The sequence below is a fragment of the Colletotrichum scovillei genome (genome assembly GCF_011075155.1).
Source record: "Colletotrichum scovillei strain TJNH1 chromosome Unknown Contig00012, whole genome shotgun sequence".
Taxonomy (NCBI): Eukaryota; Fungi; Ascomycota; class Sordariomycetes; order Glomerellales; family Glomerellaceae; genus Colletotrichum; species Colletotrichum scovillei.
Genome location: NW_023336270.1, coordinates 1054681 through 1068361, shown reverse-complemented (window position 1 = coordinate 1068361; position 13681 = coordinate 1054681). Strand labels below are relative to the sequence as shown.

Here is a 13681-nt window from a genome sequence, read left to right as displayed (position 1 = left end):
ATATCCAAACTAGTCTTTTGTTTCTTAGGCCTCTTATCATCCCTATCAAAGAATGAAGAAGTTGATTCCCGATTCCTAGAGTAATCTTAGGCTACTAGGTTGCTCTCTTTATTGATAACATAAGGTTTCCCTCTCACACCAATTCCAGAATTTGGTTCCCAAAGACTTCTGCCCGCTCGATGGCGGCTTCATCCCTTCGGCAATGTCTTCCGGGATGCATCCGAATCTTCCCCACGGTATAATGTACGAACCGGACTTTTCTACCGAAACGTCCGGAGCACAAGAGGCAAATAGCTCACTATATGCGCCGTGTCTGGGTCCTTTGAACACGACAGCCTAAGACTCGATTAGCTTCGTGACGAGAACCACCATGCCAAGGACTTTCGGACATACCATGACGACGCTCATTGCTGCTGGAGCGTGTCTCTGCAACTCTGTTTTGACTAGTCCGGGGTTCACACTCTGTCCCTCAAGTCAGCATTCGTGGTATGTGATCAAGTGAGGGAACTAGGCTTACCACAGAGACGATGCCATCATCCTTCACTCGCTTTGCAAACTCATCCGCAAGAAAGATGCAGCCGACTTTTCCTTGCATGTAATCGCTCATAGAGTCTCCAGAGAGCTTCGGCGCATCCGTTGCATCATCCCAGATTACACCGCCCTTAGGCGCCCCAAGCGAAATCATACTCGCGACCCAGACCACTCTTACGCTCCCTTTTGGCATACCTTTTAGTCGAGCGGTAGCCCGTAGTCTCTGCTCCAGGCACCGCGTTAAGAGGTATGGGCCCAGGGCGTTGGTACCAATCTGTAGCTCGTGGCCTTGGGCGGTTGTGCTGCCCTGGGGCGGCATCATGACGCCGGCGTTGTGTATCAGGACATCTAGCCTCGACTCCTTGGCAAGAAAGGATTCAACGGCTGGTTTGACTGTCGTTAGATCTGCGAGATCGAGAACAAGCGGCTCGAGCTTGCCATTGCTCAATGGACGAAAGGCTTTGATGGTCTTGATTGCTGCGGCTATCTTCTCGCTTGAGCGAGTGGCGATGTATATCGTCGCGTTAGCTGCGTAGAGGATCTTGCAGAGTTCTAGTCCAATGCCAGATGCTCCGCCAGTGATGATGAATACCTGTATCTTGTTAACTTCGATGTTACATATCAGGTCAAGGGAGAGCAAAACGCACTCTGCCTGCTTGGTCTGGTAGATTCTGTTCTGTGAAAGTGGGTTTGGGCGGGAAAAGTTGGTTCATGTTGCGATTCAACATCATAAGTTGCGGATGTGGTGACAGGGGTAGGATCGAACGTGGTGATTGAAACAATGTAGGAGATTGAAACAAAATTCTAGGGTACCCAAATTTTCCAATTCTTTGATGTTAGACTATATCGTACCTACCTCATGAACTCCGCAAGATAGAGTCTATATAATTATCAGGTTCCCCCAAACTCTACACAGCACAGCGCACGTGTCGTGGTCTTTCTGATTAGTCCTTCTCCGTAAGCCATGTTAGTGTCTACGAAAACACAGCCCCAGCCTTCAGGAACATCATGACCGCGCAATAATCAGCGGTGCCTGAAGCCACAATGAACACTCCGGGTGGGTTATCGGGCCAACGTCTTGGCTTGGTCCGACAACGGGCAGAATTCGGCGAAGTTTCAAATTCGGGTGCAGGCCAAAGCCGACCCGGTTCGGGATTATGACACCAAAATGGCCCTGTAAATCCGAGACCACCGGATCCGGCCCGGCGCCCCACATAGGAGATCCCCGAAGGATGCGGAAGGATTCAATATTGATAATGCTCCTCACGACTACCGGCGGGCTGGAATCTCCGCGACAATTTTCAAAGATTAGGTTTTCAAAGAAATTGTAATTTATCAACTGCCAGACTTCTTCCTAATCAAGGAGGCTATCTTGAAAAAGGAGGCCTCAGGGAGTGTCATTTATAAGTCTAAGCCCGATCGAGGCGGCGAGACCAAGAGTAAGTAAGTAGGTAGTCGATGCCACCACGATGAACCAAAGCTTCGTTATCAAAAGATTCTTCATGTTGATAAACGACGGTGTTACTGCGGATTGAATCCATACGAAAAGCGACATGACAAAAGGGACATAATGATGGGTTCTGTCTCAAGAGAAGGCTTCAGACCCTACGGAGCCTCCGCCACAACTGCAATTTACAAACCGCATGTCAAGTTATTGAGAGGGAATAGAAATGCTTTTGGTGCGACAACAGCGGAAGGCGAACGATCTTTCATGTGCAATGGCAAAGCCGAAAAGGATCAGTGGTCTTATCCCTGCTGCGCACAGGCGGCACAGATGATCAAGAGGGTAGGCATCTGTGGCAACGTCAGTCAGTGGTTCAGACGAGGTAGATACGAGGTCATGATTGTAAACTTACGGATATCGGGTGTTCATAGTGTTCTAGACAGCGGCGATAGAAGCCAAGCGTCGATGGTTTTCGCCCAAACATCGCTTACAAGTTTTACGTGGATCAACTTCTCGAGGTCGGGTGGCGTCTCGTCGATCGTCAATGTTGTTTGTTTTGCGTTCTCACAGCTCTCCAACCCGTTCTTGAGTGAGAGGAGCAGCGCATTCCTTGTCCAGTAGATCATGAGTTGAGTATTGGCCCGACCCAACCGGCGGAGTTCGTCACGGTCCCAGCTAGCAATGCAATCTTCCTTAGTAGTGAATATCGGATAGCCAAGCGTCTGCTCATATCTGGTGCCGAAGGGAAAGTATGAACCTCTTGCGTCGCAAGCTTTGAATTTCAGAGACTCGAGCTCCTAATCGACTTCGACCTTCAAAAAGACGTCGTCACCACGAGAGTGCGGACGACGAGGGCGTGGGTCAGACACGGCGATACTGGTACTGTCCCCATGAATCTTCTTGGAGGGCTTGGCGTCTTCTGTCAAGACTCCAATCTTGACTATGCTATCCTTGGTCTTCCTAGCAACAGCACGAGCGGGTTGAGGAACTGGCGTATTGGTGTCCCAGTTGGTGAATGCCAGCTCCCAAATTTTGGCTCTCGCAGCCTCTTTCTCCTCCGCTGTATCAAGCCTCCACAAGCGAGAACACTCGTGGTGTCTTTCCATCCAGATGTCGGGAATACTTTTCTCCGTCGCTGTCAGATCATCATAGCATTTCAACGGCCACTCGACCTTGGCCCGTTGATTAGATGGGGAGATGATCGGATATAGTGGACGAATGGCGTTGTCGGAAGTTGTAAGAGGGATCGGGGATGAGGGAGTATCTGGCGACATGGCGAGATGGTCGTGTAGGGTTCCACGGAAAGTGTCGTGACTCAAAGGTAAGAGGATAAGGTGCTTAAAACTGTTAAGGGGGTGGTAAATTGTTGTGTTGAGTATTGGCTGGCTGGCGGCAAGCTACTGCTGCTGAAATATTTTCGAATGATGCAAAGGCTGCGAGAATTATACCGACGGCGGGCTGGGTGAAGCGGATGGAACTTTTGATGTGGTTGAGAGCAAAGGACTTGAAGTTCAGGCGTGGATGAAGCGAGGAAAGATGAGAAGGGAGGTGAGAGACAACTAGGGAAGGTGAGAAAAGGCGAGGGAAGGGGGGAGGAAAGGTAAGAGAACACGGAAGGTGAAAGGCAGCGGAAGGCGAAAGGGAATATGTGAGATCAAGAAAAGTGAAGGCGCACCCAGGCTGCTTTCCTTCAGGAAGTCAAGTTCAACACCGACGCCAATTGTGCCATATGCTAACTGTTATACAAAATCCAAAGAGGTTAATAGTAGAGCTTATGGACAAGATAGCAGACAAATGCGACCATCGTGAGAAAGTTATGAGGCGTTTGGCCTGGACAAAATCCGAGTCGACCCCGACAGCATCAACACAAGTCTCGAACCATTCTTCTCTTTTCGAAATTTGCAAGTTCAGCAATATCACCTGCCCGCCCCGCCTCACTCCCTGTTTCTCATTTCATTTGAGTCTTCACCGTTATCTTCGGTGCCATATCAACCTCCAGCAGGCACTCTGATCCCATTCTGGTTACGAGGTGATTCGATACCACTGAGGCCAGGTGACCTGATGGTATCTACTCAGGAAGCTGAGAAAAAGCAAGTGTGACGAATGGGCTCTCTCTGAATTCCCCGCTAGACGCGCATTTCCGAGCCATGGATCAAGGTTCGATGGTGCCTGCGAGGAGAATCTACAGTCCAACATGAAGACGTACGCGTTGGGGTACCTTATCTTGAGAAAAGAAAAATTGTGTCTCAGGAGAAGTAGGAGGCCGACCGAAGCTGGTTTTCCACGGACAATGTTGCCGGCTTAAAGAAGATGATGACGCGAGATGCGGACATCCCGTATGTTTCCGGGCAACAAAGTTGAAGTCTACAATGATATTTAGCGTGTCTCGGACTTCGCATCTCCCGGCAGATAGATGGCTCTGCTGAACATGTGGACGAGGAGCACTAGTTTTGGACTAACTTTGCTGTGCTACCAATCAACCCCGCATACGTTACCTGACTGACAGTTGCACAAGACGGCCTCCCGCGTTGAGTTCTGCATGTTTCAAACAACCTTCTCGGATTGGATAAGTTCGTGTGCTCAAGACTGCCATTCGAGCCTGCCGAGAATCGTTCCTTACAATTTACGATAGATTGAGACCTCCCCGTCTCAGCACGCCGGGACATGTTGGGCTTAGGTACGAGCTTATCTCCCAAGCTCTACCTCGTCCTATGATGTACGTCTTCTGAGAGAGAGTTTCTAGGCAGAGGGCTATTTGACGACAATACCAGGGGACCCTGTCAGTCCGGAGGTGGTTGATGAACTCCTTAGGAGGGTTAATTTGAGCTCTAGGGGAATGTTTTATACTTGACGTCCCCGAACACTACGTAGTTGAGCTAGTCAAAGCTCCCCTCAACTATCATCATTCAATTTCATACCGTACTAACTCGTCAAAACGTTCTTGCCAATCACTTCATTCCTCTTCGGCCAAAGTAAAATGGCCAACCAAACTGATCTTCATTTCATCATTCACCATGTTTTCCTGCCGCCCCAATTGCCTCACGCCGATGACTTCAGTCCGGATAACGAGAGTGCTTTGCTCCGACTTGTCAAAGATTCTGCCACTGAGTTTATCAAGCATGTTTCCAATAGTCAAAAGGCCTCCGTAAGGATTGCCATTGGTCTGTTGGATGCCATGATACGCATTCATAAACCCATGGGGAAGACGCTTGCAATTGAGCAGCGCGGCCTACTTGAAAGTTTGCAGAATCTGGCCGATGGTATGACCTTTGGTAATACCTTCTTGCGATAAGCTCACAAAGCTAACGTTATCGAAGGAGAAATCATCTCGCTCAACGTCCGGTTCCAGAATGCGGGTGTACTCATCACCAAGGCCCACGACGCAATACACGTGGAGGCGTTCGAGCTGTCTCCGACCAATCACGCAGTCATGTCAACCTTAGGTCGTCTTCGGCGGACCTTTCCCGGAACTGGAATCTCCATAGATCTAGCGGAGTTCAGACAGCCGGGCTGTCAAGAGACACTTGCTGACGTTTTGTCGATAATGAGCTCACAGCTTGCCCCAGGAACCCAACCATTAGCAAAGAAAGCTGGGCAGCTCCATCAAGAGCACCGCGATACCACAAGTCCGAAAATGGTCACCGAGCTCTTCATCTCGACTTTTCAAGCTATAGGGAAACCTCTTGATGGCACAAGAATCTGGAAGAATACCCGGGAAGAAGTCAACTATAGCGATGCCCTTCTTCCGTGGCGTCGTTCCCCTACTTGGCTGCTTGTTAGAGTCAGTCTGCAGCTAGCATTTGATCGCAGTATCGACGACACAAGTTGCAGTCTTTACAAGATATTTATGGCCTTTTTTGTGGCCAAAGTGCTTCATCACAGCATCGACACGGACAAGGAAGTCCCATCAGACCTTATACTCGTCATGGTCTCGAAGCTATCTAGACGACTGGGCAAAATTTCGAATGGCCGGATCCCCTCTGTCGTTGACCTCGTACATCAGACAATGTTGCGAGCTAACCAGGTCCTCGCCGATCGTTGGGATCGCATTCAACAACAGACCTCACCTGGTTTAGCCACAGAATTGGCCGAACTCCAAACCTTGGACTTCGATGAAGACTCGCACCTGCATCTGCCAGCTCTTGACAGTTTTCTAGCTTCTATCGACAGTCGAAGATGTCACTCGGAAGGTTTCGAGTTCATTCCGTCGTGGACTTTGATCAAGTACGACCCGGAAATCTTTCCTTCGGCCGTTCTACAACCAGACAGGGAACATTTGCATTTGCATCTAGTTGTGTTTGAAACATGGGTTGAACGTCATCTACAGGCTTGGCTGATAGGCGAGTCTAGCCAAGGTTACAATGGATCATGTGCCAAGATACGAAGCGTCATTGAGGGGTATCACGCTACCGCCAGCGGCCTTTACGCTGGAAACCCAGAGTCACTCTCCATCATGCTGCTGACAATTCTGGAACTATGGGTTGCTTGCGACAAAGCTGCTGTGCACCTGTTCCCGATGCTGAGAGACTACAACCCCGAAATTCCCAAGGGCGTTCTACAGAACTTGCTTCTTCCGCTCAAAAGCCAGATAAAGAGACTTCACAACGCAGAAAAGTATCTACTTGATCGGAACCGCAGTTGTAAGACTGCAGCATACGCTCCTAGCATCTATAACACCTACGGCTCTCCACATTGTTTCCCTGTTCGTCATTTTCAGCAGTCTTGGGAACACCAGCGCCTGAAAGAGGAGATCGAGGCAAGAGCGCAACGAGACAGGGAAAAGAAAGTGGAAGAACTAAACAGAAAGAAAGAGAAGTACGCAGATCTCATGCACAAATATCGTACCAGCAATTGTGAGTATTATGATGGGTACAACCGGAAAACGGGGAGGTACTACAGAAGCCACAGCGGTGGCTGCGCCCGCTGTTCGTACCACAATCAGGCCAACAGCTTGAAAATCGATATTCATGAATGGCCACTGCCATCACGAGAGCTCGATGCAGAATCAGTCGTATTCGAGCTTTTAGTGCCAGGATCATTCGGAGAATGGTGGGAGGCTACCGTGTTCTTCCTGTTTGAGGTTCTGAAAGTTACGCCGCGACTGGGTAGTCAGATACAAGAGTCTTCTTACCCCTTGAAAGACTACAATGGTCTCTGCAAGTTCTTTCGAGGACAACTCACGCCACACTTCGTCAGCTTGCTTTCAGAGGCCAAACCGCACATGGCAACCCACCGGAAGACGGTGCATGTAGCAACTGCCACCGAAGATCAGGTCTGTCTGAGCAATGGACTGCATTACGCCTACTACGATCATCGAAGGCATTGCTTCATGGAATCATTTGGAGGATCCGATACCATTCCCAAGGAATGCACTTACCAACTACCCGCGGCGTCAACGGCGTTACAAAAGTTTCTCTTCCGGCCGTCAACATGCCCAAACGGTCCAACGCCCAACACCGTCATCGCCACACTTCACGAGTGTCCTCATGACATGTCACTCGAGGAGTACAAGGCCCTAGCTTCAATTCCTTTGGGATACAATTTGCAATGGGAAAACATTCTATTGCAACTTTTTGCTCCTACGGTCGATTTGAAGAAGCGGGAGACTGCCCTGGTCATTCTTCAATGCATCTCTCAAGCAGGACCGGATGGTGATTCGGAGTACAGAAGAGCGCATGCAATTTGTCAAGACGAAAGATTTGCGGATACGCTACTTGACGGATTGTCTGAAGCTATCACTCGTTATGAGGAGAATTGGCAGTCCTCATCTGCGTTTGCCACTTTCACAGCCACGGCTCGACGTATTCTGAGCCTCACTCCATTAGTGAGTGTTCAGAAAAGATGCTTCGGAATACTCGCTCAAGCAAGGCGTATAACATTTGGTTGGAGCCAGAGCCTAAGGGGGAAGGCTCAGGATTCTGATGACGACAATGACAAACTGGATTTCCAACGCCGGGCACTCGAGGTTGTGTTGATTTGTGCAGACACCTTCAACGTGGACGGCCAATTTCAGCGCGATATCTTTTCCGAAAGCTCCGCCGTCTCGACTTTCTTCCAGTGCTGCATCGCTATCCAAGAAGGCCAAATACTACTCGGATCTGTGGACGCATTTGTCCGCCATCTTCATATTCGTTGGCAACGAGCCTCCTACATTCACTACAGCTATCTAGCGAAGCAAATCTTGTCAGGCAGCAGTGCTGGACTTGAAGATGCCATCAGTGCCAATTGGTCTAGCTACGAGCCCAGCCACCAGTGGAAGGCACTTTCTGAGACGCATAGCTCGTGGTTGACCAGTGTTACTGCGTCTACAACCAGTCATCTCGCTGTACAGTTCAACCTCATAACTGGCGAGCTCCTCGTCAACGGCCTTCCCCTCGACCATTTGCCTCAGAACTATCTCAGCCACCTGACATATCAGAATCTGTTTGGGCGGCTTTCTCTTGAGATTCTGCCCACGGCAAAACCTGGGATGACGTTTTCCTCGAAACGACACTACGCTGGCCATGCTGTCAACCTAGGCCTTGACAGCGAGGGAAATCTCTTGGTACAGGCAATGCAGGGTCAACGGGAATTTGACCTTGTCCCCAAGAGTTGTTTTGAAGGACTGTTCCCCACCAAATTCGTCAGCGACTTTGTCCATTGGTACAGCTACGAGGATGGTTGCATCGAGTTTTGCGGCCTCAAAAGGCCATGGGATCATTCAACGTCCAATTGGAAGCTTCTGAAAGACAAATTCACCGGAATTTGGGTGCTTAGGCGTAATGGATCGTGTCTGGTCAACGTCAACAGTCGCTCTGCAAGGCTTATCTCGAAGATTCTCGAGCCTTTAGAAGACCCCTTTTCGATCCACGTCATTCATCACATGAAGATTTCAATGGTTTCTATAGAGCTACCTCGCGCTAGGCTGGAGTTCAGCCTCAAGCAAGGGGAGGCCTCCATAATGTCGAGACAATATCGTGGCATGTCGGTGGACCCAAATCAGGCAGTCGGAACTCTGATCGGTCTTAAAGACAAGTTGGTCCTCAAAGTCGACAAACTCCCACATCCCGCTCTCCCTGTCGGGCGCAAGATCATAGTGCTCGAGGGAAATATGTCGTGCTTGCAGAAGGATGGCCATGTCGAAGTCACTGTTAGCAAGGATTCTGCGCCAAGGGTTCATGCCTACGACGTGGACGATACACTGAACAGGCTCGCCAGCAACGGCAGTCGACAGAGCAAGCTGTTTCTTTGTTACCTACACTCCTTGACATCTTTTGTCATTCCGGATCCTCTTACGCACAGAACGGGTACCGAAGAGGCTTTGTCGATTCTCAGCTCTGCCTCAGTCAGGTCTTTCGATGTGCTGAGACCAGAGAACGCCAAACTATTGATTGAAATTGCTCGTCTGACTCCATGCAGACGTTACTATCCAGTCAACGAACGTGTCATGCAACAAGTTGACTGGGATTCGCAACTTGGCTCCTTATCCCAACATGGTCTATATCGGGAATATGTCGAGGCCATCTTCACGCAGAACAACCACTCAAAGTTCTTTCAACCACTGCAGGATGTCGGGTCACCCGAGTTGAAACCCATGAGTTCTCAACTTCTAGCACGGGACAATATCCGAACGGCAATGTTTCGGGTATCAGGGTTTGGCGCTGAGTGTCATACTATTGATCACGACGTTGTCTACGAAGCGCGGGATCGGTCCTACTCCTCTCAAGGGTTTCGAGCATATTCGGCGTCCAAACTCGTCTTGTTCGATCAGCCGATCTTGTCAATGCCAGTGCCAAGCTCCATGGAAACCTATCTCTGGAGCTTCCTTTCTGAAGGAACTACAATACATGGCCCGTATTCACCTTTTTCGGTGGACGACATCACATACAATGCCGAATTTCTTTTGAATTCCTATCAGTTCATCGCGGAAGATTGGATCGCGCTACAGTCCAAGTTGAAGAGCAGCAACAAGTATAAGGTGATGATCTGGCTGGCGACGATGGCCTTTGCAGAGAATGCAGACTTCGCGGTTGTCCAAACCTTGGCTTCATTCAAGACCAGCAGCACTATCCACGCACTCTCCGCACCAGTAGCAGATTGCTTCGATCTCTCGAATGGCAAGAATTATATGGATTCAACAGTGATGAATGAGGTTATGAAGAATTTCAAGCCCTTCAATTCCTGTCCCGAAATGTGTATGCAGCGACTGGCCTACGAAGACGACCAATCATTCATGGAAAGGCGAGAGAGCGAATTCCTCAGCAACAGGAACATTGCTCTGGACACCTTTCTCGACATGATAAAGTCTCAATGGTCTTGTCGCGTTCCGAACCTACCCGCCGGCTACACAAAGACAGAGAATTGGAAAAAATACATAGACGTTGGTGGTGCGATGGCAAGTATCAGGGCCCTTTTCCAAACCTGGTACGACAACCTTCAATTTCAGATATACCTTCGAGAAATAGCTTGCTCCTTGCCAACTGCAGTCAATCCACTGGAAATAGCGGTGCCTCTGCTGGCAACAACAGACTGGCCTATACATGACCAGCCACGGTTTCTGACCGAAGACTCTTTGTTCATGAATTCTCCGCCGCCTTCACTGAGCGATGAAGTCTGGACTTCGGATCACGATTCATTTAGCAAGCGTTCCAAGAGGGGATTTAGATTATCCGCGCTGCTTTCGCGGCTTCGGCTTCGTCACCGCAAGCTCGGTCAGTACGAAAGACGTTATGTCGAGGCCTTGGCTTCAAGCATGGAGGCCTTAGAGCGTCGTCAGTTGTCGGAAGATCATTACTGCGCATCGCCAGAAGAGATAGCGAAACTGGTGGTTTCCTACCTGAATCGCTGGCAAGCAATTGTTCAGGAGACATACGAACTCATCGCGGGCCGCCTTGTGAGCTGCGAAGAATCAGGCTTTTCAAGATTACCCACCTTATTGCCTGACTTCTACCAGTATCCGAGACTCTCAACCTCCACGCTTCTTCGCAGACTAAGCCATCTACGTCGCGATTCAACACCAAAACCTTGGAAGATGGTACTGACGCAATTCGGCATCGCACTCACCCAGTTTCAACGAGCGAAGCGGATTCTGGGTTGCTTAGAAGACCCAGCTGCATTGGCGAATGAGTTGCGCAATCCCGGCCATACGAACTGGTCCCCTTTGAAGTACCCAGACACTCTGCTGCTAGAGATTGAGAGCGGCTTAATAGTCAGGGAAGTGCAGGAAGAGATCGCGGAAAGCATGAGATGTCCGCCAGACGATGAGAATGCTGTCATGCAATTGAACATGGGCGAAGGCAAGTCGTCGGTCATTGTGCCTATCGTCGCAGCCGCTCTTGCGGACGGAACACGACTTGTTCGGGTTATTGTGGCACGGCCTCAGTCAAAGCAGATGCTCGAAATGCTCGACTCGAAGCTTGGGGGCCTACTTCAAAGACGCATTTTCCATATGCCCTTTTCTAGGGCCGTCAAAGTTGGACCTTCAGAGGCGATGGCTATTCAACACATCTTTGAAGAGTGCATGGACTCTGGAGGGATTCTGTTAGTTCAACCAGAACATATTCTCTCGTTCCAGCTTATGGCGATTGAGACAGCCATTGCTGGGAATGTGAGCGTTAGTCGAATGCTCGTCAGTTCCAAGGACTTTCTCGACAGAGTTACTTGCGACATTGTGGACGAAAGTGATGAAAACTTCAGCGTCAAGTTCGAGCTGGTGTACACTATGGGCACTCAGCGGCCTGTTGAACATAGCCCGGAGCGATGGGTATGCATACATCAGGTCCTTGAAGTCATGAGAAGGTTACTGCCTGGCATCCACAAGAGATACCATAGCTCCTTAGAGGTTGCTGGGAGAAATCGTGGCTGCTTTCCTCGAACGCGAATCTTGCGCGAGGACGCGAAAACTACCTTGCTCAATGATCTGGCTCGTCATCTCAGCGAATCTGGATTGACTGGACTTCCGATGGGAACTCAGTCTGCCTCCACTCAACAAGCAGTTTACACCTACATCTCTAAGACGAGCCTCACAAAGTCTGAAATCGATGGGGTGGAAAGGTCAAATATCTGGTTGCCAGCTACACAAAACAGCATTCTACTCCTACGAGGGCTCATTGCCGGACAGATTCTCAGTTTCGTTTTCTGTCAAAAGCGATGGAGGGTCGATTTCGGCCTCGATCATAGTAGGCGGCCACCTACACAACTTGCAGTGCCGTATCGAGCAAAAGACAATCCGAGCGCCCGTTCCGAATTCAGTCATCCAGATGTCGTTATCATTCTAACATCGCTGAGTTACTACTATGGCGGTTTGACTGACTCCGATCTCTTCTTGAGTTTCGAGCATCTCGTTCGTTCGGACATGGCCGACATGGAATACCGCTTCTGGGTTGAGGACAGCGATCAACTACCACCCTCGTTCCATCAATTACCTGGCGTTAATCTGGAAGATCGTCCACAGTGCACTGAACAGGTATTCCCATGTCTAAGACATTCCAAAAGTGTTGTCGACTATTTCCTTCATCACCTGGTATTTCCCAAGGAAATGAAGGAATTTCCGCACAAGCTATCTGCCTCAGGATGGGATATAGGAGAGAAGAAAGCAAATGCGACGACTGGCTTCAGCGGGACAAACGAGTCGAGAGCCTTCTTGCCGTTGAGCGTCAAGCAGTTAGACTTACCGGATCAGAAGCACACGAATGCTTTAGTCCTCGAGTATCTACTTCAGGACGAGAAGTCTGTGGCAATGATTCCAGCATCAGACAAGAACACATTTAAGTCAGACGCCGAAACCCTGTTGCAGATGGTTGTTGGATTGGAGCCCCCTGCTCGAGTGATTCTCGATGTCGGCGCTCAAATCTTGGAACTAGATAATCTCGGGGTTGCGAAGAAGTGGCTCGAGATGACGGAAGACAACGAGACAACACAAGCTGTTATCTTTTGCGATGATCACGATAACATCTGTGCTGTGGATCGTAAGGGCCGTGTCGAAAGCTTGCAGACTTCACCGTTCGCCACTCAGACAGACGTCTGTCTTGTCTTCCTTGACGAGGCTCATACGAGAGGGACCGATTTGAAACTTCCGGCAGGATATCGGGCAGCAGTAACTTTGGGGGCAAACTTAACCAAAGACAGATTGGTTCAAGGTAAGTTCAATTGATTTGCATGAGTTAGGATTATCACTAATAGTCCTTCCAAGCCTGCATGCGAATGAGAAAGCTTGGGAAAGGCCAGTCGGTTATTTTTTGTGTGTCCGACGAAATCAAGCATAAGATTGCCTCTCAGTCGAAAATTGACGAGTCCTCAATCGAAGTGACTCATGTTCTAGAGTGGTCCATACATGAGACGCTCATGGATATGGAGCGAGGCATTTGGTTGTGGGCAAACCAAGGTCGTCGGTACCAGCAACATCGAGTCCTGTGGGACGACTGCATGGTCGACGGATCCACAAACCTGACTGATGACCACGCAGAGGGATTCCTTGAAGAGGAGGCACAGACTCTCGAGACGCGATATCGACCAGGTCATCAATTACCAGCCGGTTTAATGTGCGATGAAGGTACTGGCGATGCAATTACCGAAAGGCTGCTCCAGTTTGGCCGTCACAACGCAGTTTCTGCGACATTTCGAGAAGAACAAGAGCGGGAGCTGTCGCCAGAAGTCGAGCAAGAGAGGGAAGTGCAAAAGGCCCCTCCAGCTTCGCCTGCGAGACATCACGTACACCCAGACCTCCGC

At 49.7% G+C, this 13681-nt stretch overlaps 3 protein-coding genes across 3 annotated transcripts; 1 reads left to right on the top strand and 2 right to left on the bottom strand.

The window, feature by feature from the left end:
- Nucleotides 1–108: 108 nt before the first annotated feature.
- Nucleotides 109–1259, bottom strand: HER10_EVM0010976 (uncharacterized protein; the record flags this gene model as incomplete). Its single annotated transcript, XM_035480420.1, has 5 exons — nucleotides 109–206; nucleotides 252–336; nucleotides 394–462; nucleotides 518–1123; nucleotides 1179–1259. The coding sequence occupies 5 exons, from the start codon at nucleotides 1257–1259 to the stop codon at nucleotides 109–111; spliced, it is 939 nt and encodes a 312-aa protein (XP_035326342.1).
- Nucleotides 1260–2400: 1141 nt separating this feature from the next.
- Nucleotides 2401–3081, bottom strand: HER10_EVM0006252 (uncharacterized protein; the record flags this gene model as incomplete). The annotated part of the gene is made up of 2 exons (XM_035475843.1): nucleotides 2401–2763; nucleotides 2800–3081. The coding sequence occupies 2 exons, from the start codon at nucleotides 3079–3081 to the stop codon at nucleotides 2401–2403; spliced, it is 645 nt and encodes a 214-aa protein (XP_035326201.1).
- Nucleotides 3082–4952: 1871 nt separating this feature from the next.
- HER10_EVM0003409 (uncharacterized protein) lies at nucleotides 4953–13106 on the top strand (the record flags this gene model as incomplete). Its single annotated transcript, XM_035473085.1, has 2 exons — nucleotides 4953–5235; nucleotides 5296–13106. The coding sequence occupies 2 exons, from the start codon at nucleotides 4953–4955 to the stop codon at nucleotides 13104–13106; spliced, it is 8094 nt and encodes a 2697-aa protein (XP_035326118.1).
- Nucleotides 13107–13681: the final 575 nt, after the last annotated feature.